Source organism: Gobio gobio (assembly GCF_949357685.1).
Source record: "Gobio gobio genome assembly, chromosome: 15".
NCBI classification, from domain to species: domain Eukaryota; kingdom Metazoa; phylum Chordata; class Actinopteri; order Cypriniformes; family Gobionidae; genus Gobio; species Gobio gobio.
Window position 1 is genome coordinate 39,062,944 of NC_137108.1, and position 23,608 is coordinate 39,086,551.

Genomic DNA, 23,608 nt, shown 5'->3' on the forward strand with positions numbered 1-23,608 from the left:
AAAGAATACCTTGGTAATATCATGTTACATGATGATAAAAACATGATATGAACATGATACATGTCTAAAAATCTAGTTTGATATTTTTTGGTACTTTTTTGGGTAACACTTTATTTTACGGTGTCCTTGTTACATGTTACATGTAGATACTGTAGTATTAACTATAAATTATGCATAATTACATGCAACTAACCTTAAACCAAACCCCAATCCTAATCCAAACCCAAACCCTATAGTAAGTACATGTAGTTAATTAATATTACTCAGTACGTAAATGTATAATTACACTGTAACAACGACACCTTAAAATAAAGTGTAACCCTTTTTTGTTAGTGTTTGCTGTCAATTGTTGCTACATGGAACATTGACGGTGACCAACCGGACTGTGGCGGCTGCCTCAACTTCACCAACTTGATCTTTAGTTCATGTCCATCAAAGAAAAAACACTGTCCAACGTCATCATATTTGTCAAACATCTTACTATCCCTCGTTCATTCTTCCTCTTCAGTGTGGGGGCGGGCAGGACAGGCTGCTATATCGTGCTGGACGTGATGCTGGACATGGCAGAGTGTGAAGGAGTGGTGGACATCTACAACTGTGTAAAGACCCTCTGCTCTCGTCGTATCAACATGATCCAGACAGAGGTGCAGACGCTCACATGTTTACCCATAACCAGATATGGCAGGAGACTTAGCAAATGACACCTCTTGTATTTGCATAGTCATAAGCTCTGTAGGTGTTGCTATGAATATTCAGAATGTTTAGCTTTGGAATGCAGTGAAAATTAAGTATTAATAGGTGGGAAATGCAACAACCAAAAAATCTCTCTTGCATCTGTCCGCTTTGCGGAGGCATGTGCCTTTGCTTAGATGTTCCGAAATTTACATATCCAAACTTTATTATGTAAATCCCACAGTCATTTGACTGTTTAAAACATTAGTAATTATTTACCGGATGCTTTAATTAAATCCATCTGCAAGTGTTTGTTTATGTAGAGCGATGTATACACTCGCAGTGCACTTTGAAACACGCCACAAATTTTGTTTGCATTCAAACATGGAGGTTAAACAAATTCTGCTGTTGGCATCTATTAACTCTGTATCGTCCTTAATCTTGCATTCTTTCTCCTCTAGTCCACTCTTTTCTATTCTCCTCTTTCCCGTTCTGATCTTTTCTCACTTCATCTATCAAGGGCGTTTTCTCAGAAGAGACAAGGGAGGTGAAAAGTGAAAGCCTCCTGCAAAATTCCAGATGAGAAAATAATCGACAGAACAAAACCGAAACAAAGCAAATATGACCAAATATTCGATTAAATTGGCTGTAAAAAAAAAAAATCTAAAGTACACTGTCCAATTTCAAAACAAAGGTGAAAAATCACAGGAAGCAGAGCCTCCATGTCACTGTGACTGGCTGATTATATGCATGTTAATACATCAATGTCTCGCCAATCATGCACACAACAGCAAATCCTGTAATCCTGGCTCACTCACTCGGACATCATCGCTTTCAGTCAAGTCTGAATCAAAATTTAGTCTACTACTGGATGTTTGTAGTTATGTCTTTATCTCTCTCTCTAAAGGAGCAGTACATATTCATTCATGATGCCATCCTGGAGGCGTGTCTGTGTGGGGAGACGGCCATCCCTGTGAACGAGTTCGCCCTGGCTTACAAAGAGATGCTGCGGGTGGATTCTCAGAGCAACTCTTCACAGCTTCGAGAGGAGTTCCAGGTCTTTGTCTCTCCTTGCTTAAATTTATTTCTTCATAATTTCTCCCGACGTCATGACCGTGAGATCTCATTGGTGCAAAATCCCACATGACTGTACATTTTAAAACATTTTGTATCTTCCAATCGGCTATGATTGTGTCATATTACAAAGCAATTTCACATTCAGTGACAGCAGATAGAGATGCACTGGTCGACCATCAATCGGAACTGACAGTTTTTGCTAAAAAAAAAAAAACGCAAAACTGTTCCGAAGTTGCTCACAGAACTGCCCTGCAGTTTTGTAAATAATGCTTTGTAATATGAGTGGAAATATTATGAGGGAAATACAGAACTGTTCGCAATGCTCAAAATATTGGTAGAAAAATATAAATATTGAATATATCAATGTATCTCTGAAGGGAACTTCAGAAAATTTTTGATGGCATGTTTTTGCCCTCATATCTTATATAATGCTTAAAGCTGCTGTCCGTAACTTTTTTTGTGTTCAAGACTTACAAAAATTATATAATGAGAATGTACAACATGAATCCATTTTCCGAACCGTGTTTTTGTCTTACCCGGAATCATTATGGTACACTTATAATAAGTGTTTATATTGGGACTATTTCAGACCAGACTGGTAGGAGAAGCACAGTCCAGTCCCTGCGTGACTCGCCATAGACATAAACAGAGAGAAGTAGCTCCGGCTGCAATGTTCTTACGCAAGATGCATGCAGTTCTGTTTATTAACCGCTAGAGCGCTAAAAGTTACGGACTGCAGCTTTAAGTTATATTTCAAACAGAGACTAAGCATAATTATGAGGCTCTCGGGGGCCGTTTTTTGTAGCTTAGTTTCAATAAAAGACCCGAACAGGGCATGACGTTTGAGCTCTGAAAGTTACTATTATTTACACCATAAATTGGACCGTTATTTCAAGAAATCTAGGGAAATTAAATTTTTCTAATTTCTCTATCCCCCGGCTCCACAGACAAGGCTTTTAAAGGGATAGTTTGCCCAAAAATGAAATTACCCCATGATTTACTCACCCTCAAGCCATCCTTAGGTGTATATTATTATCTTCTATCAGACGTACACAATCTGAGATGTTTTTAATAACATCCTGGCTCTTCCAAGCTTTATAATGGTAGTGAATGAGGGTCGCGATTTTGAAGCCCCCCTTTTGAGTGTGGCTTCACTACCATTATAAAGCTTTTTTTTTATATATATATATCTCAGATTGTGTTAGTCTGAAAGAAGCTGTTTTGAGGGTGAATAAATCATGGGATTTTCATTTTTGGGTGAACTATCCCTTTAAGATAGACTAAAATGCATGTTTGAGCTGTTTAACTGAAAGCAACTTGCATTTACAGATCTTAAAATATGTCATTGTTTTGTCTCAAGATGCACACCAGTATTGTTTTTTTTTCTTAGGCCTCAGTTCAATTAGGACATTTAAGTATCTTTTATAAACGTGCCTAATCCTGGCTTAATCTAAGGCCTGTCTGTGAAACCTGGCCTATAAGTAAATAACTTCCTATAAAGTTCTGTAAATGTAAATTTGCTCAATATAGCAAAGCAAGGTTGCAGCAGTCAAACAAGACGCTGAGCTACACAGTGTAAAATGCGCTGCCCCATAGATTAATGATCAGTACTGTTGAATAAATGTATTTGAGTGTGGCTAGACATTCAGGGGATATTTAAATAAACGTTTCAACATTAAATGAAGGCCAGACTGTGGAACTCACCAACGATAGATGCGCTGACATTCTGTAGCGCTTGTACACCTACACACATGCAGTAACATAATAAATGACAGAATGTTGGAAACACTTTCAAAACTTCTCAGAACCTTTCATTTGTATAGGCTGGCATCTTAGCTGAAGGTTCTTCGGTAGGAAGCTATTGATTACAGAGGTTTGATCAATATTTTTTTTACTAGACCACCGGACATAAATAATAAAGGTAGTCATGCAAAACGTATAATAATAGAAGAAATGCCTTGCATTCCTTGTCCATTGGGAGCAGTAGTCAGTCGTGTTTCACTTTGCGACAGATCCTCAGGGAGCGAAAGGCCGGTGAAGGTTATTTAATAAAAGATGTACCATTCCAAATGCGTTGCTGAGAATACTTTTATTGATTCTCAGAGGGAGGCAGGCTGAACTATCCTTGCTTTCCTGCACTTACCTCTACATTGCATTTTTCTGACTTCCAGGTAAATGATAATGCATTCATTATAAGCGATTTCTTGCTGAGGCTTTCAAAAAGGAAGGTACAGGAAGGCAGATTTGGATTACAGGGTGTTGGATTAGGTGTTGATGCAGGATATTATAATGGGTTTTGTAGATATATGTATCACAAATATATCTTTTCTCATGAATTGTGGTTATATGTTCCTTGGTTGTAGTAAAGAACAGCAAATTTCTTTATCTTTTGGTTTGCAAGGAGAACAGTGTATGTGTCTGTTTGAATTGCACAATTTTTTTCCCTGATTTTGATGCGCTCATAGAAGCAGTGTTTATTATGTATGAGGTTGCAATTTTTGCAATTTAGTTTGGTAATAGCAGTAACAGTGTGGATGAGTCAGATTTAATGCTTTTTAAAGCTAGATTCAAAAACTGTTGTTGGAGTTGAGGGCACTTCTGCGGTCACCAGATGCACAATACTATTAGTGCATAATGGAAATCTTCATAATCACCAATGTCCCTGCTGGAATCACTTCTTTCTTTCTTTCTTTCTTTCTTTCTTTCTTTCTTTCTTTCTTTCTTTCTTCCGTCCTTCCTTTCTCTCAAAGATTAATCGTGAAAAAAGATTATTATATCTTAAAAATGCTAATTTATCGAAAAAATTGCAGCTTAATTTCTCCCAGTTTTACTCTCACAATGTTTTTTTTTTTTTTTTCTCTCTTTTTTTTTCTCTCTCATTGTGACATGTGATTGCAATTATTTTTTTAATTATTGATTTACTCTGAGGAAGAAGCTGGCTTTCATAGTTTTTCTGCTCTCCTCTTGATTGAGTGGCTTTTTTATGCTGGTTTTCTTTTCTCCTATTATATCCTGAAGAATCAAATTTAGTATTTTGAGATAAAGGGGCTTGAAGTGTTTCCAGAACTGTAAATGTCTTCCCCGGTCCAAAAAGAGCATTTGAAACTATGCTATTTTAGTGTTATTTATACAGTAATATACTATTTATTATTATATTTTGAATCTGCTTTTATTTAAATTTTTAGTTTTAGGAATTTTGTTGTGATATTTTTTTTAATAAATTTTTTTTGTTGCAATTTTAGTACTTCAACCTATTTTATTTAAATTAGTTGCCAACAGCAAAATTTTTCATTTTCGTAAAGTTTTTTTCTCTGCCCTTTAAAATGTAAAATACGTCTCCGATGTCCCCAGAGTGTGCATGTGAAGTTCTAGCTCAAAATACCCTACTGATCATTTTTATAGCATATTAAAATTGCCACCTTTTGGGAGTGAGCAAAAACGCTCCGTTTTTATGTGTGTCCCTTTAAATGCAAATGAGCTGCTGCTCCCGGCCTCTTTCAAGAAGAGGGCGGAGCTTCAAGAGCTCATGCTTTGGCATAACGGCAAACACAAAACTGGACAATCTCAAGCACTGAAAATGTCAGAAACTGTCAGTAACAGTGTGCAGCCTTATATGTTCAACCATCTGTCATTTGACTGTACTGTGCATAATAAATGTACATTTATGAATTACGCAGACAGGGGGATATGCTTTTGACTGCTTTTGATTTATGGGAATTATTTAAAAAAAATAGTGAGTGGATTTTTACCATTATAGGCTGGTTGTTCGCACACTGCGGACACACATCAGTGTTCAAACACCTACAAATAATTTTGCATAATAGGTCCCCTTTAAGTTTTTCCTCTAATATTTATATTTCATTTTATGCAGCTTTATTTCAATAACATGTTTTAGCAATAACAACACTGATTTAAAATGTCTCATTCTAAACTTTTTGATGTCATAGACGCAGCATCACAATAATTAACCCATCAATCACAAATTGTTAATAATGTCTCAAGCACAGAAATAATTAATTCATCCTCAACGTCATTATTCCATTTCTTTTTCCCTCAGACGCTAAACTCTGTGACACCTCATCTGGACGTTGAGGAGTGCAGCATCGCTTTGTTACCACGAAACCGCGAGAAGAACCGCAGCATGGACGTTCTCCCTCCTGACAGGGCCCTCGCCTTTCTGGTGACCACTGAGGGCGAGAGTAACAACTACATTAACGCAGCACTGATGGATAGCTTCCACCGGCCTGCTGCTTTCATCGTAACCCCCCACCCGCTGCCCGGCACGACCTCTGACTTCTGGAGGCTGGTGTTTGACTACGGATGCACCTCCGTAGTCATGCTGAATCAGCTGAACCAATCGAACTCTGCCTGGGTAAGCGAAAGCATCCGCACAGCCACCAGAAGTTCCACTACAGCACCCAAGAAGACTTTGGGGGGTTTTCTTCAAAATACGTCTTTATCGGTTGCCTTTTTGCATTCGAATCATCGCACGTCCTTTGAAGTCGCTTAAGCTATTTTGTCCCCAGCTTCTCTTAATCTCCCTGTGAAATGTTATATATTCATAAGCCTATAGTCAAGTCTCATTTACATACAGCTTCCCTTTGAGTTTGTGGAGTGGCGTTCCGGTGCTCTTCTTGATCACGTCTCTCTGAAAACCCTGACGTGCGCTAACATGCCGGCAGTTACTCAGTGTCACTCTCGCAGTCGATCTGTTCGTTTTTCTCTCTGTGGTGGATTAACGTCTCTCCCTCTTCTTCATTCGCATGATTGCTCTCTGCAGTCCATAAGTATTAATATTTATCACCTCACTTGCCTCGCTGTCATTAATGTTCTTCCTCTTTCTCGCCTGTTCTCACCAGCTCCGCCTGTTTAATTTCAGCTCAGCTCAGTTCAGTTCAGTAAGGCTACAGAGTTTGGATGTTGAATTCTAAGGCTACAATATATTCCAAATACAGTGGAGTCAAAATATTGATGATATTTGAATGATAAAAAATTGAATGATTTCATGTATCACATTGTTAGGCCCAAACTATACTTTGTTTTTAGGACATGTAGGCTTATTTCGCATATTTCGCTACCAGAATAGTTTGCGCCGGTCTCGCATGCGCATTGAATTTGTTTTGCACTAATAAGTTGTTTCACAGTAGAAAATAAAACAAAAGAGATGGAACCACAACAAGAAGAACAATACCGGAGACTGCAACAACAGCGCCCGCATTGACAAGTGCTTGTGTGAGGGTTTTTTTATGAGATACCCACAACTTTTAGCCTGATGTCGTCATACTCAATACTCGTCAGAATTTGAGTCTGATACTGCTCCGTTGGGCTGTGATTATGGGGCGTGTTTCAACCGAGCCAGGAAAAACCTCAATTGGATAGACCTACAACCAATCAGAGCAACGGAGCGACGCATAACGTTAGTTGTCAAATGTCAACAGAACTCAACTGCACTGTGCACTGTGTTGCCATGTCCGCGGTTTGAAGCGACCCCAATTATGTGATATACAGACCCAGGAATGTGAATTTTAGCAGGCAGCCCTGCCAAAATAACACATATGTTACCCCCCAAATGCCATTTGTTTCCCGGAGAACCCCCCCGGAAAGCTATTGGGCTTGTTTTTGGCTAGTTTTGAGTAGCAATTGCCAATTGGGCGGGTTTTGTTGTAAAAACTTGGCAACCCTGTCTGCACGCACGCTGGAATAAGTTACGTTAGAAGAAAAAGATGAGTGTAAACGATCTTCGCCAGTGTTGTAAAAAAAGAATTTAAGGATACACAGAGTAGGCCTACTTACCAACATGATCATCATTTCTGAGAGAAATAGTGAAGGTGAATGCATATACGAAAAAGTTCTCCGTTTAGGATTAGAAAAAAATCAACCCAAGCGCCTTTGATGACGTGGATGATCACGTTACTGTTTATCATCTGTCCATCATCGTCTAAAGCCCGCCCTAACGATTTCATTGGTCCAAACAGTTTCTGTTCGGGCATAATTACTTCTCTATGGAGAAAGTCCAGACCGAACTGCCCGAGCACAATTGTTGCTACACAACTTTAGTTTAGAAGAGTATGAAGACATTTTTATCGGTCATAACTTCTGGAGAGAAATTGCGCAGACACTGGACAAAGATGAAATTTTCTAGAGTGCATGTGTCAACCGCCTCTATCAAATGGAGAATACTTTGAAAGGTTGCATGACTGTACCAGGGCCGTAACCACCATAGACATTCCAATAATTAGACATTCCAAACTGATTGAGATGGCCAATCAAAGTAGACAGAGCGCGAATTCCAACAGATAATTCCTTGACTTTTCTGTTTCTATAGGCTTTATTTAAAAAAATTGGTCGCATTAAAAAACCAAGTATATTTTGGGCTTTAGGTCTAAATAAAAAAAATATTTTGGGGGTTGGCCTCTGACTGTCCTGCATGATCATAATAAGTTCAACACCAGAACCTCTTTCCCTCTAAAACCTTTTTCACTCTAGACATTTTACATATTCAGTACCCTCTCTTACTTCTTTTCCTTAGAACCCTCCAGAACCCCTATGGCTCTAAGATCCCAAGATTTCACTACTAGATTCCATCAGAATCCCACTTTTGCGTAAACCTCTTTCCCTCCAGAACCCTTTTCTTCCTCAACCTCATTCCTTCTAACTTAATCTAAATCAACATTCCACCTAGAACTCCTTTTCCCACGTTTCCTTTAGAATCCTGCTCAATCTAGCAACTGTTTCTCCCTAGAATCCCTTTCCCTCCAGAACCCATTTTCTTTTCTTTCTCATCATTCTCTCTTTTTACTTTAACCATCCATAAAGCATGAATGGGATTCAAACACCTTTGTGAAAGAAACTTGACCTTGAAAAAATCCATCCAGAAATAAACAAGAACTTGTCATTTAAAATTAGGGCTTCTAAACACCTTTTTTCTTCCTTATTCATTCATTCATTCATTCTCTCTCTCTCTCTTTCTCTCTCCAGCCTTGTGTGCAGTACTGGCCTGAACCAGGTCTTCAACAGTATGGTCCTATGCAAGTGGAGTTTCTGTCGATGTCTGCAGATGAGGACATCATCACCCGCCTTTTCCGGGTCAAAAATGTGACGAGAGTGAGTTCCATCAAATGTTTCTCAAATTTCCAATTTTCTCAAATTGCAACCTTGGCAGACCCTTAATATACCCTTAAGTTAATCGAAAGTTAATCACTTAATCATCATTTTACTCACTTCAGAAAATTGCTTTAATTGAGCAATTATGTAAAATTGCACTATACAGAAACATATACAAACGGAGTTTACTGACTTGATCCTTTTGGGCCTCTAAAGGTACATATAAGGTAAAAAGTCATCCAGCTGTGCAAATGAGCCTCTTAATTTTCTTTCTAAAAATACATAGTAGATTCCAGGGCATTTCCTGGGAGAATTCTTTGCATTACCGCCACAGGGGCTTTAATGATATTCTATGATAATACATTTTTCATATCTTGGAACAGGTTGATCATTATGTTGTGCCATTTAACTGTCAGCTTAATTCCTTAAGTTTAAAAGTGCGGAAATTGAGATTTTTATGTAATCTTTGAAAAGCTGTTGGCCATTATGCCATGTTACATTCAGATCACGGTTTAATAGACTACGAGATAAAGTGGTATAATAAATAGGGTTTGTCAGTCCAATATATTTTTTTCAGCCAAAGCTACAAGAGCAATTAAAGAACAGAGGAAAAGCTATTTCAAAATATCCATTTTCATACCATCAGCACACGACACTTCATATGGCGCCACTCTCGCAGGCAAGGACAGATGCCGAAATAAGTTTCCATAAGCCTGCAGATATGAAATATACATTAATGAGCATGCCACAGAAGGTCATTTTTACCACTTTCAATTTGGCCCAGCTTGTCAGTATTGTAAGGGCTAATTTTGTTCTGTTGTTCTCTTCGGATGTTTGATGGCAATGCTCTTTGCCTAATAGACATCTGCAGTTTTCTCACTGCTCAATGTTCTGTTGACAGATGTGACAGTGCTTTAATGCGTTGGCATGCAGCGTGTCTGTGGAACATTAGAAACTAAGGCGATTGAGTCGGGGGGGGATTTTCAGCACTACAGAGAGAATTATGGGTGTGTGTGGAAGGGATGCTTGTGATTGTGGGTGCATGTGTTATTCATATTTGACATCTCTATTACTTAGATTTTGTGGTAGAGAATCTTAGTGTTACTGCTTTTGCTTTAAACGTCTGCTCTTTCTGTGGTGTTGCCATGTTCACTTATAATAAGACTTGTTGTTTTGAAGTGGCAGCCACGGGTTGTGATTATCCAGGAAATCTTGCATAATAATGATCAAATTAAATCTTACATTTTAATTTAATTAATAAAAATCCATATTGTGTCATGATGCGCTTGGCTTATTTTATTGATTGATTAAACAATAAATAAAAACAAGACATGGTTTGTAGACTGATGTACAGTTAAAATTATTCAGACACCAGATATGTTATTTTTTTACTAGTGGGTACAGGACACTACAGTTCATTGATGTAAATGAGGATATCAAAATAAAGTAAACGGTAACATATTATACCCAATAATTCGGATTAGTTCACTTTAAAATGAACATTTCCTGATAATTGAAAATGCATCGATTTGGACCTTCAACATTTTGGTTGCAATTGAAAACCATTATGTGAAGAAAAATCCTGGAATGTTTTCCTCAAAAGACGTAATTTCTTTTCAACTGAAGAAAGAAAGACATCAACATCTTGGATGAGATGGGGGTGATTAAAATATAAGGACATTTTCATTTTGAAGTGAACTAATCCTTTAAGTGTTTTTTCTTTAATTGCAAATGCGACCTTTTACACCACAGACTGAACAAAATGAAGCATAGCTTGGTCATTGGTTGACCTAAATTGGTATTATCTAATTGTGTACGTAAATTTAACAGCTGATTGGTTGATTGTAATCCATTACATACCTTTCTATTAAAGTTATCTGACATTATCAGGATGAATTTGTTCTGACACAGTTTAACTCTGATGTCATATTTTATTACCATTTTCTAAACTATAGCGAATAAACTGTGAAAATATTGAAGATGTCTGAATACATTTTGGTTTGACTGTACATCGGGGTAAAAGATATTGGAATAAAGAGGTAAAGGAATGTTTTCTAAACCTAAAGGATGCGTAAATTTTTTCCCCCCTGGGTAATCAACATTGAATGTTAAATTGTCCATTTTGGGAACTAAAAGTAAAGTTTCTAGAATTTTTTTTAGAAAAATAGTTTGTTTTGTTTTTTAATTATTTAATTATTTCTTTGCTGGAAAAATTCCACTTAGGTCTTAAATGTCAATGCAACTCTATATCAAACTGACGCTCATTCAGTTATGATACATGCAACAAACGATTCCACAATCTGTCTAATTGAACACAAATTAGATTCAATGAGGGTGATTATTATCAGTAAAAATGGCTTGAATTGTCTTTAAATGTCCTTTAATTCAAACAAAACTTAATAATACATCTTAATTTATACTAATTTAACTTCTTCTCCAATTTTACAAATTGGAAGAAGATTTGGACTGAAAAATCATTATGTCAGACTAGTGCACTCACTTTCTCCCAGAAACCCTTAGGGCAGTTTTGGGTGTGCCTCAGGGCTCTATATTAATTCCACCACTACTCCAAAGTAGGAATGTATCAGGGCCAGCCTTACAGTGTTTCTTCCCCACCCAAGTGAAACTCTTTCCCAGCAGACTCATTCATCACAACCTAAACACTGCTGACTTGGCACTGCTGAGACCTCAGCATGGAGAACTGTCCTACGCTACTGTGTACATCCATAAACAAGCCCAAATGCACAGCTGGCAATGCATTACTGATCGTGACCTTTACTTTTCCCCCATCTCATCCATACGAAGCTGCAGGAGGGTCAGCTGGTCGTGTGCCAGTTCCAGTTCCTGCGCTGGTCTGCGTATCGTGACGTGCCTGACTCCAAAAAGGCCTTCCTCAACCTGCTGGCTAGTGTGCAGAAGTGGCAGAGGGAGTGTGGGGAAGGTCGTACGGTGGTCCACTGCCTGTGAGTAATATGCCAACATGTTCCACACAATCCCAACTCAACTACCGTATTGTTCTGAATATAAGACAATGTTTTTCTTAGAACTGATTTGTCTTATATTTACGGTCTAGACTTTTACATGCCATTATACCATGGTCTGGCTGAATACTCGATTCTGATTGGCTGGAAGGTGTGCAATAAAATCGTTTAAAGCACAGGTAGTTCCATATCACAGAAGCTTATCAATGCTGCCAGCGACTTTTAGTAATAAAATGGCTTTGTTACTGAATCGCTACATTATATTTCTCAGCAACGAGGTAACGTCATTATTCTGATGTAACTAAATTCACAGCTTGGTTGTGCACAGGTACACAGGTACGCATCTCATCTCTCTTTTTCTCATCTCTCGGTCTCTCTCTCTCACTCTTTCGATAATTATTTAAAATAAATGCAGGCAGAATGCTAGATCTAACGAGCCGTAACTGACGAAAATAACCATCAATTTTACCCTTCCATCAAATATTGCGCTGCAAACACCAATAATAGCTTTAAGTTGTCAATGCTGGCAAATAACCATGGTATAAGCGGGATAATCCACGGCTAGCTGTGCATTAAACAATTTTAATGCACTTTGCGGAGGCAACCACCCTCCGCTTTGCCTTTTTGCCTCCACATTGTGCATTAAATTTGTTTAATGCACAGCTAGCCATGGATTATCCCTTACATAATACACCGGCAAGAATAGGTGGCACCAAATACGCATAAAATGAGTGTGCCAAGAACTACAGTGTGTCAGAGTGTACTGTTAGAAGATGGCGATCTTATTAAAAACGCTAACAGTTAAAGATAAGCTTATAGGGTTGTCACCCGTCCCATTAAATACGGAATTGTCCCGTATTTACAAGCAAAATGACGTGTCCCGTATTGGTTTGATTTGTCCTGTATTTTAAATAGGTCCACACATAGTTCAATAAACACATAAGGATTTTGCGGTGTGGAGAATACTGATAACAAATATAAAGAAATCAATTTCACAATAAGTAGTAGAGAAGCTCATTTGCGTGTGAATGCGTTTTAGTGGCTTTGTTGCCTCTGTAAACTTTTAAAAACATGTCGAGCTCGTGTCCACCGTTTGAAGGCAAGAGGATCTCTAGATATAGGGCTGAATAGAAAAAAAGGTATCAATGGGTCTGTCCAGTAACTCATGATGAACCTCAGGCGAACTGCACACACACAGAGAAGCATTTCAGTTGCTCAGACTGACTGACTTAAAGCAGCAGCGGTGAAAGGTATAGGCCTCCTATTGTTTTGTTTTTTTAATGGATAATATATTAATATAATATTCCATACATTATCAGAGCTTGGCAGACAGAATTATTATATATTTTTTAGACAGGTTAATTAATAGATTATAGCCTAATTAATGTTATTAATTATTATTAATTTATCATTTAGCTAGGCTATATTAATCATACATAATAACCCTATAAGCTTACCATCTAAGAGCTGCGTGACTGTCATGTTTCCATGTTTCTACTTTTTTTTATGAAATTTTGGTAGGCTACATGGTTTTCAGCCTAATTGTTATATAATTCAAATGGGCTACAGGTTATTTTTATGGTATGCCAAAAAGTGTTTATTTTTATTATTTTACCAGTATTTACCATACTTTCAATACAAAAAGGAAATTATTTTCAAATAAAAGCATTTTCTTTATAAAATGCAAGATTTGGTCTTCAAAAAGCCTTTTTCCAAAAGGGACATCTTGAAAAATCAGGGTCGTCTTATGTTCGGAACAATACTGTAAATTATGTTTTTATTGATTTACAGCATATAAATGTTGTGTTCTTTTTTTAGTCGAAGTTAAATGAGTTCAGTTATGCCTAAAAAATTCTGCTTTTTTTTTTTTCTGGTGGACAACAAGAATCAACTTCTATTGTGTCTGTTTTGGTCTGGATTAATGTACATTCAGTTAATGCCAATTAATTCTATTCATAGTCTTAATGCTAATAGATTAAGCAAGCTTCCATTTTGCTCATTAAAGTGCATGCAATTAAATTATATTGTAACAGTGTGTTCCAGAACTGTGTTGCACTTGCTGATTTTAATTTGCTAAACTGAACAAACAAATGCTCTTTTGAGTGTATTCAAATATTGTTTTGGTTTGACTGTTGTTTGGCATTCTGTCCATTGATTTCCGCAGAACTGTAATACACAAATGCTACTGTGTATATTGTGGTGTCATAAGCTCTATTGATGCTAATAAGATACAGACAAATGATACAATGAAAAACAAACAAACAAACAAACGAAAAACATCAAATCAGCTTAATGATGTGATCCTGCTGTGTTCAACTGCATCTTTTACTTCCACCCTGTCCTCGGCAGCATGTCATTGATTGATGTTCCTCAGGCCAGTGATGCATACAGATCTTTTTTTCTGCTTGTACAGTGAGATGTATGTCTAGTCTAGCAGGTGCACTGGCACTCTTCATCAGTAGTACAGGTAGTGGAATATCCAAGAGCCAGTGTGTTTCAAGGACTTGCCAATTTGAGAATGTATTTTCTTTGAAGTTATTCCGAATTGAAGTATTGCTTTTTAGATGTGAAAGTGAATTGGCTGCACCACACAGGAAGTTAAATTCGACTTGGAATTGGAACTACAAGAAGTGGAATTCACTGAATTCTGAAGATCAAAGGTTTGGAGTCAGTAAAAGTTAAAAAATTATAATAATACTTTTATTTAGCAAGGACACATTAAATTGATCAAAACTGACTTCCACAATAATATTAAGCATATCAACTCTTTTCCACATTGATAAAAATATTAATTTGTTAAGGGTTAGTTCACGCAAAAATTTTAATTCTGTCACCCTAATTACTCACCCTCATGTCGTTCCAAACCCGTATGACTTTCTTTCATCTTCGGAACACAAATGAAGATATTTTAATAAAATGGAACAATTTTGGGATGATTTAAGTCCCTCCATTGATAGTCCACACAACTACCACTTTTCAAAAAGTTCATAAAGAGATTGTAAAACTAATCCATATGAATTGAGCGGTTTAGTCCAACTTTTCTGAAGAGTCATGATCGCTTATGATGCTTATGAACCAGTAGCCACGTTTACATGCGCACTTTTTTTTCATTCCGATTAAAATCATTCCGATTGAAAGATTCGGTGGACTGTTTACATGAGACGTTATCTAAACCGATCTGGTGTTTACATGTGCTGACTTTCAGTAGGAATCATTTTGTGACATGCGCACACAGTTTGTCTGCCGCCTCAGATTCGTTACGTATCGTGGATCAAAAGTTCTGTGTTGGTAATTTTTATATTTATTTATTTTTCTGTGGGCGGACATGCAGTAGTTTAACCTAATTTATGTCCTATACAATGGCTATTTCAACAGCTGTGAATGATGAATGCGGAATCAAAAATGAATTCAATTCATTTATTTTGAAAAACACAAAATTAACAATAAAATGCACTCAAATTATTATTAAAACAGGATATACGGTGAAACATGAATGAAGCATTCAAGACGTGCTCAGCATCATTAGTACTAAACATATATATTTCAGATGATTAAGGAAAGATACCATAATCACAAAGGTATAAATATTAACAAAATTAATTAAAGTAGACTGTGGGTAATGTTACTTAACCAATTTGAAGCAGTTGTTGAATTTTTTTTTATAGCTAACTTAACTGACGAGAAACCGTTCCCCGTTGAAATGGCAGCTCTCAACGGCCACCAGGACTTGTACAGTTTTATAAAAGCTATTTATTATTTGTCGTAAAGTGTAAGAATCACCTCAGAAAAAGAAATTATTCTGTCACTACTGTCAGGCGCAGTTGAAGCCTATACAAACGCCGTCAAGATAAGATGGTGTAGCCAGGCTATGTCTGTCATTATTCCAACATCATGTTCATAACATGTTACGAAATAAAAAGTTTAATACCTCAGAAAAATGAACTTTCCTCTCTTGTCAACATTAGCCTTGTGTGAGCGCGGCGCGCGCTCTTCAGTTGAGGAGGCGCGCGCTGTACTATATCACGTCACAGAAAGACGTGCACTCAAAGTAATCGGATCAGATCGTTTACATGGTGGAATTTTTCGTTTGATCGGTTCATGAAAAGGTTTATCCCACCCCTCTCAAACCGATTACAATTTCATTCGGTTTGGCCATTTTTATTCCGATTGAGGTGTTTATATGGAGTATTTTTAATCGGATTGGACTTTTAAACCGATTACAGTGCTCCATGTAAACGCACCTAATGAGGTTCATTCTCGTGTTGCGCAGCACGTTCGAGCTTCCACAAGAACCAGGGGTTTGAACAAATCAAGAAGTTTGTTCGAACGCGTCAAGCAAACTTACGGTTGAGCTTCAGTTCAGGTTCACTGATCAATGTTTATGTGAATAAAAGCCTAAATTAAAGAGTTAGTTCACCCAAAAAGCTTTTGTTCACGTGCCTGGAGCTGCTGAAGTGACAGTAAAACACGACTTGGTGGCGCTCAAGCACAAAACGGTCTTGCCGAGCACACATTGATACGACAAAGAAGTAGTAAGTAGACAAAGAAGAAGATGAACTGCTAATGCTGCTTGCCAGTTAGCAAAAAGTGTGTGAATGGTTTTGGCCATAGACATAATATAGCTATGGTTTTGGCAAGCACGTAAATACTGTCTCTCTTCTTCTTTTTCTGTGTGACAAGCGAGTGTCAGAAGCGCAAAGTGCCGCAGCACCACCTTGTGTACCGGAAGCGCTATCTACTGAATGTGCACGTTCACTCTGCGCATCGCCAGTGGAAATCGATTGGGTGTGAACACACGCCGAAAAACGCTGGCGATAAGCACGCGCGATATTCGTCCCGGTGTGTACAAGCCTTAAGGCACTCAATTCATATGGATTCGTTTTACTATCTCTTTATTAACTTTTTGAAGCATCAAAGTGAATGGAGGAACAGAAATATCAAAAAATATCTTTATTTGTTTTTACGAAGATGAAGACGTGGTTTGGAACATAGACTTTACAAAAATATGGACGTAGTGTCCGTGACGTCACCCATAGGATTCTGATGAGCAGTTTTGAAGCGCAAAGTATGGACGATATGCGTCATCGCGCGTCACTCCCGGATAAAAGAAAATGGGCAAAAAGGCGGGACGTGGGTGGAGCTGAAGTGACGCGATAACTAACAGACAACAGATAAATGACTATCCACCTTTCACTCAAAGTGGCTACGCCCATAATTATGAAGAACTTTAATGCTTTACATAATGTAAACGAATGAGTTATAAAAAAATTCACCCCCCTCACAGTTGTCATGAAGGGCAAAATTAGCCGTATAGACCAAAACCACAATTTGTACCAGGCTGTAAACATGTTTTAATCTGCTGTAAAGTTGGGCATTTTAACATGGGGCTCAATGAGATTCTGCTCCCTTCTGGAGCCTGTCCCTAGTGGCCAGTCGATGAATTGCAGTATATGCCACTTCCGTATTGGCTTCAAGAGAAACTGCGGGAGGTTGCCGTTTGGTTTGGAACAACACAAGGGTGAGTAAATTATGGCAGAATTGTTATTTTTGGGTGAACTAACCCTTTAAATAATTTCTGAAGGATCATGTGACACTGAAGACTGGAGTAATAACTTTGTCATAACAGGCATTTTAGTTCAATTTGAATGGTGCCATAAAATAACATCAAGCAGAAATAAATGAGCACCAATCAGAGCACTCATACTTTGACCAAACTTAAGAGATAAAGGACTAAATATAAGAGAACATTTAGATTGTTTTATTTTAATTGACCTGATCTGAACATTTCACACAAACTGTATTTGAACTCAGATTGCCCACAGACACGTAAATGGTACTGGGCATTTTATAAGAGCACATGGACTGTTCATTAGGGTCACGTTTTGGCCTCGCATATTGTTGAAGTATCGTCTCCTCGCGGCAGCCCAGGTTATGGCCGTTGTACCCTTGAACAGCACACTTAATCCTTGTCTTCATAATGTTATCTCTGTTTGCCAGCGAGTCAGATAAGAGTTAATTATATGCAAAATACCAAATTCCTGTGTACCTTCTCAAACAAGTCATGGACAATATCCTTATGTGAACAATTAAACACACAAAATGGTTCTGAAATCAAATGTTTTTCTAAACAAGGACTTCACTCGTAGCCTGACTCGATGATCTTAGAACCTAGGTGTTAACCACCCACGTCTGTCTCTCCCCTCTTGCCCACCGAGCGGTCTCATCTGGAACCCCAGGCACGAATTCCCTTCCCATCGCCGCCCAGAAGCACATCACTCAAAACTGTCACACAGTGTTACCAACCACAGGCAGGGAGAAGAGATTATGGAGATGAAATCAATTATGCTTTAATACAGAACAGCGCAGGCCTTTCTCCGCGCTAAATCCAGAGCTGCCAAAGCACTGACTGCGATTGATTATCTCGGCATTGCCTCATCTAGCCGCCGCTGTCGTGCCGTACGCATACACAGCAGAAGACCTCGGCGGATCTTCAGAAAGGCTGGTTTCATATTAACTGGATGTGTGGGATTTCTGTTGTAGACTGAATATCAGTATGCAGCACAAGCCAGATCTTTTTCTTCACTGTCTGTCTCTTCTTTTGCTCATGATGACAGCCGGGTTTTGTTGTATTCGTGTATGTCTAGGAACGGCGGTGGCCGCAGCGGAATGTACTGTGCCAGCAACATCCTGATGGAGATGATCCAATACCAGAACATGGTGGACGTCTTCTATGCTGTCAAGACCCTTCGTAACGCTAAGCCCAACATGGTGGAGACACTGGTAGGTACAAAAGTTCAGAAAGTCTTTGCCTTCCAAATAAAGCCTCCCAGAACAGACTTTTTATTGGAGATCCCCCTTTTCCCTGATCCCCATTGAGTAGGCTTTACTACGTATAGAGCAGGGATTTTCAAACTTTTAGATGACAAAGACCCCCAAATATGAGGATTCTCTTGTGAGGAACCATAACTAAAATATCAAGGCAGCTTAATTGTTTAATGTATAAAAACGTATTCAATATTACATTGCAATTTTTTCCCTAAATTAAATTAGTTTGCTTTTGTCATTGTACTAAAGCAAAAAAAAAATTATCTCCCAAAAGAAAACATAAGAAAGCAGAATGAAATGTTATCAAATTTGCTGAATGTTAATATATTAAAAAATCACTGTTAAGAATATTTTATTAATACCTTAAGTTCAAATGTAATCTGACAGCTCTAAAAAATACATTAAAATGTTTGTCATATGTACACTACCATTCAAAAGTTTGAGGTTAGTAAGATTTTTTCTTTTATTCAGCATGAATGCATTAAATTGATCAAAAGTGACAATAAGTATTGTTTATAATGTTACAAAACATTCTATGCCCCAAAGAAAAAGGTAGCACGGTGTCCACAAAAATATTAAGTAGCACAATGGTTTTCAACATTGATAATGAGAGGAAATGTTTCTTTAGCACCTGGAGCAACTCATAATGTAAAAACTGCACATAATGTAATACACATTACATTATTATTGTAATAAAATGTTCATTAGGAAATTCTCAAAACATAATAAAATCTTGAGCTCATAATGTAATAATCTTTACATTATGAGAAATGTATTATATTATAAACTCACCAAAAACCATGTCATATTTTCATTATTGTAATAGCTTTTAAAACATAAAAAATATTAGAATACCAATGCTTTGTTTAATAAACATAATACAAATTGCATGAATATTTAAATGTTGCATTTAGCAGGTAGTTTAAGACTGGCTTACTAAGGGAATACTAATATTTGTTTATGTTTTAAAAGCCATTACAATAATGAAAATATGTTTTTGGTGAGTTTTTAATCTAATACATTTCTCATAATGTAAAAACTATTACATTACGAGCTCAAGATTTTATTACATTTTGAGAAAATGATTACATTATGAACATTTTATTATAATAATAATGTTATACTTATCACATTATGTGCAGTTTTTACATTATGAGTACAGCACCAAAACATCAATTTGTAATAATATTTTGAAATCCTGTTGAGGATAAGAAAAAAAATATTACCGACCCCAAAAGTTTGAACTGTAGTGTGTATACATAGATATGGAACTGAATTATTGCACTAATTCTGTTATTTCTCTGTGTGTGTGTGTGTGTGTGTGTGTGTGTGTGTGTGTGTGTGGTGCAGGAGCAGTATCGTTTCTGTTATGAGCTGGTTCTGGAGTATTTGGACTGCTTGGAGGTCAGATAGCGGAATCACCCCCCCAACCCCCCCATGCTGACCTCACTGCATGGAGCAGGACCACCGGCAGGCTCACTCTACACCCCCTCGGCTTCCCGTCTTTCTGTCGTCTTACCCAGAGCAAAAAGCAGAAGGAAGAAAACGGGACAAAAAAATTGAGTTCTCTACCTTTTTTACCCCAAACATCTAAATATGTTACATCCCTTTGTGCCATGCCTGTTTTTTTTTTCGGTTTAGGATTTTTTCCAGCACATTTTCCTCAAAGCTGTGAGCGATTCCAGAGCCTGGCTTGGTGCGGTGTGTTTGGTTTAGCTCTGCTCGCAGAGATAGTGGGCTATTTTTAAAAACAGCGGCTTTATTTTACACCTGCCTGTTTCTCTCTGGCTGGCTGGACTGAAGAGCAGAAGTAAACATCACATTTGGAGAAGATCTCTTCATGTGCAGTGCAGCGAAGATGAGTCGGGCGTCTGTACCGTGGCTCTTAAAAAGGAGTTGGGCACCTGCCATGCCCCTTAAAAGCGCCAAAACACACATGCATGCACAAACGCTGACATCCACACACACACCGATTCAACCAGCAGACAGCTTCCCATCAACTGCCTATCAAGACGTCGATGCCTCTTCAACGCAAAGGACACGCTTTTTCACCAACGTTTTGCGTGTCTCTGAGGATTGGTTCTTGTATCATCGGAGGCGGAGTTTATTACTATGTATGGTGCCATACGTCTCAAGAGGAGATTGACAGGAGAGTCAGACGGCCACGTTGCCCTGCTGTGGCTTTCCTATCTTGTTGTGACTGTTGTCTTTTTTCCTCTCACTTGTATATATACTTAACGTTTGCTGGAAATCCCTTACGTCTTAAGGTGCAAGTCTCAAGTGCTAACAGAGGCCCTGTGTGCTTAAAGCAAAGGAAGTACATTACCAAGGGGCAGACGTGATGGCATTCTAAAGCTTGCGGTGGATTACACCCTGACCTTTGTCCTCTCGCTCAATGGTTTTGAGAGAGCGCAGTTAATAGACTTTTTACAACGGTGCTGCGAAACTGTGTCAGAAGTGAGGAGAAAGGGACCAGAAGGAACACCGGCAATCTTCTTCTATTCACTTGTAACTATTTATCGGACTGACTCGTGTTCTTTGAGTGGATTTTGTTTAACAATTGTGTGTACAGCTGAATCCTGGGCTCGAGATTCTTCAAAGCTTCCCTTTAAGTTGCACGTTCACAGTCCATTTCTGTTCCATTGCAGTTTTCGATGGGTTTTATTTGCCGTTTTCCGCTAATAGCTGGACACATGATGGTTGAGCGTCGAGTGCGCGTTCCATGAATACAGTCCTGTTGTGTCTCATGAAGCTTTTTCAACCATCAGAGGTACACGTCCCATGTTAGCTACATCATATTTCTGTATCACTTTTTAAAATGGTGATTTTGGCATTTCACACCTCAGAAATTTTAAACCACATATAGCTTTTATTCCACTCTTATTGAGCGAGAAGTTATTTTATGATATATATTTTATATACATTTTTATTTTATTTTGACATTTCATTGTTATTGCTACATTGTAAAATCATACAAATCTGGCTTTTAAACTTGCTTTGATATGTTTGGTAACAGGGTTATGTAAAATTGCTCATATAAAACTGTACCTATGTGACTTTCTGATGGTGAAGATCAACATTTTCTGAAGTCGAAGAACCTTCTTTCACCGAAGAAGGAAAAAAAACGTTATTTTTTAAGAGTTTCAGGCTGTATTTTGTACCTTATTCGTGGTGCCAGACAGTTTAGTGCAGGCAAGTAGAACTGACAGCCAAAAGTTCGTTCAGTGATTAAACTACTATATTTCAATGGTGATAAAGACAGTTTGGTATTTTTAACTACAATGCTCAGAGTATCCACATCAGTATTATACTCGCTTCTCTCAAATTATGACCCCAACTGTGAAATTGCAGTATCAGCAAGATGCCAAGTTAGCAAACCACAGGCGTTTTCCCAATGATTGCATTACTCTGCATAAAGCGTCTCAGATGTCAGGCTGCCCTGAGTGACAGCTCACAACAGCACACGATTCCTGATTATATTAGCAAGCTAGTTAAAGGGACACCCAAAAATGAGAAGTCTGCCATTATTTACTAATCCTCGAACCAAAATGAGTTACTAGTTCCAAACCTTTATTACTTTATTTTGTATGCGATACAACATTTTGATGAATTTAAAATCGTATGGGTATGGGAAGACATGATGATAGGATTTTCATTTTGGGGTAAACTGTTCCTCTAAGCAGGGAACCAGAGAAAATATGAATTGATTGAAGAGGCTACAAAGACAGTGTTGTGACTTTCTTCTCCGAACCCCCTCTGTGGACTTTCATGGAAAGTGCCTGGTGGAAAGTGTGTGTACATATAGATGTATATTTGTGTTCTGTGAATAGTATGTGAATAAAGTTTGTTTGGCCAGATTTAACCATTTAAAAGTAACGGAAAGAGTTGAATGTACTGTTCTGTATAAGACTTATTTCCTGAATATGCCGCCAAAAGATCTGACACGCTCGGTCAGCTGAGAATGATCTCTAAAAGCCATTCCAAAGTCGCCCGTTCAGAAGGCCCATTCAGTCACTTTAAAACCCTCCAATGATTGTTTTGTTGTTTTACCATGCTCATTCCAAAGACATTAGCCAACTTTCTGGTAGTCACCTATGCTAATACCGCATAATTATCCCTTGTGTCTCACTATGAGAGAGGAAGGACAGGACTTTAGCCACTCTTGACAAATGTTGAGCCAGGTCCTTGGTTTTTTTTTTGTGCGTTTGGTTTGTTTATTTGTTTCCTTCCAAATGTTTCTGTATGATACTGAATGAATTGAAAAAGAACTGTGTTTTTGACCATGTGTTTGTGGGACAGGAAGAGGACGTGGAGGCATATATCTCATGGGGAACTGAGGGTTGGGGTGGGACAGGGTGTTCAAACAACAATAAAATGTTCTAAGACTGTAAATGTCTTATTGGAGCATTTATTTATTCAACCTCATTTGTGTAGCTTCAAGGCAACACTAAATATATTTGTTTACATTAGTAAATGCATTGGGAGTCGTGAAATAATGAACAATAATACTAAAGCATATACATTTTTAACAATACATGATTTAACGTACTGTTATTAATGAACAATCTTATATTTATATACTAATCTAGATCAATAAATGCTGTGAATCTTGTTGAACTGTTGTTAACCAAACATTAAGTTCTAATTTGATTTAAAAATTTCTGAGAAAATTTGATGTCATTAAATTGCATTATGGAATACTCGATTCTGATTGGTCAATCACAGCATTCAGCAGTCAGATATTTCTGTCAACCCTAATGCTTAAAATAATTAATTAATTTGAGTAGGGTAAACTAAAATTAAACAAAGTACATGCAAATTAAAAGCATTTAGAACTTTCTTTTTCTTTTCAGTTCACAAAACTGACACATTTTATGTAATCTGAATTGTTTTATTGTTTTGAGTTTTATGAACTAGTTTAATTTAATTTAGACTAACTTAAATTTAAC

The 23,608-nt window shown here is 37.7% G+C and overlaps 1 protein-coding gene across 4 annotated transcripts in view; it reads left to right on the forward strand.

Annotated features, from left to right (window-relative positions):
• The window catches only part of ptprub (protein tyrosine phosphatase receptor type Ub), a 322,943-nt gene extending 299,888 nt beyond the window's left edge, over positions 1-23,055 (forward strand). For 3 of the 4 annotated variants that reach the window (XM_079836102.1, XM_079836104.1, XM_079836105.1), the window contains 7 exons: positions 509-644; positions 1,580-1,729; positions 5,807-6,121; positions 8,728-8,853; positions 11,659-11,816; positions 18,479-18,614; positions 20,010-23,055. In XM_079836102.1, the coding sequence (XP_079692228.1) occupies positions 509-644; positions 1,580-1,729; positions 5,807-6,121; positions 8,728-8,853; positions 11,659-11,816; positions 18,479-18,614; positions 20,010-20,072 (1,084 nt within the window). In that variant the 3' untranslated portion in view covers positions 20,073-23,055. The remainder of the gene's footprint in view (positions 1-508; positions 645-1,579; positions 1,730-5,806; positions 6,122-8,727; positions 8,854-11,658; positions 11,817-18,478; positions 18,615-20,009) is intronic. The other variant, XM_079836103.1, reaches the window with a different exon arrangement.
• The last annotated feature ends 553 nt before the right edge of the window (positions 23,056-23,608 follow it).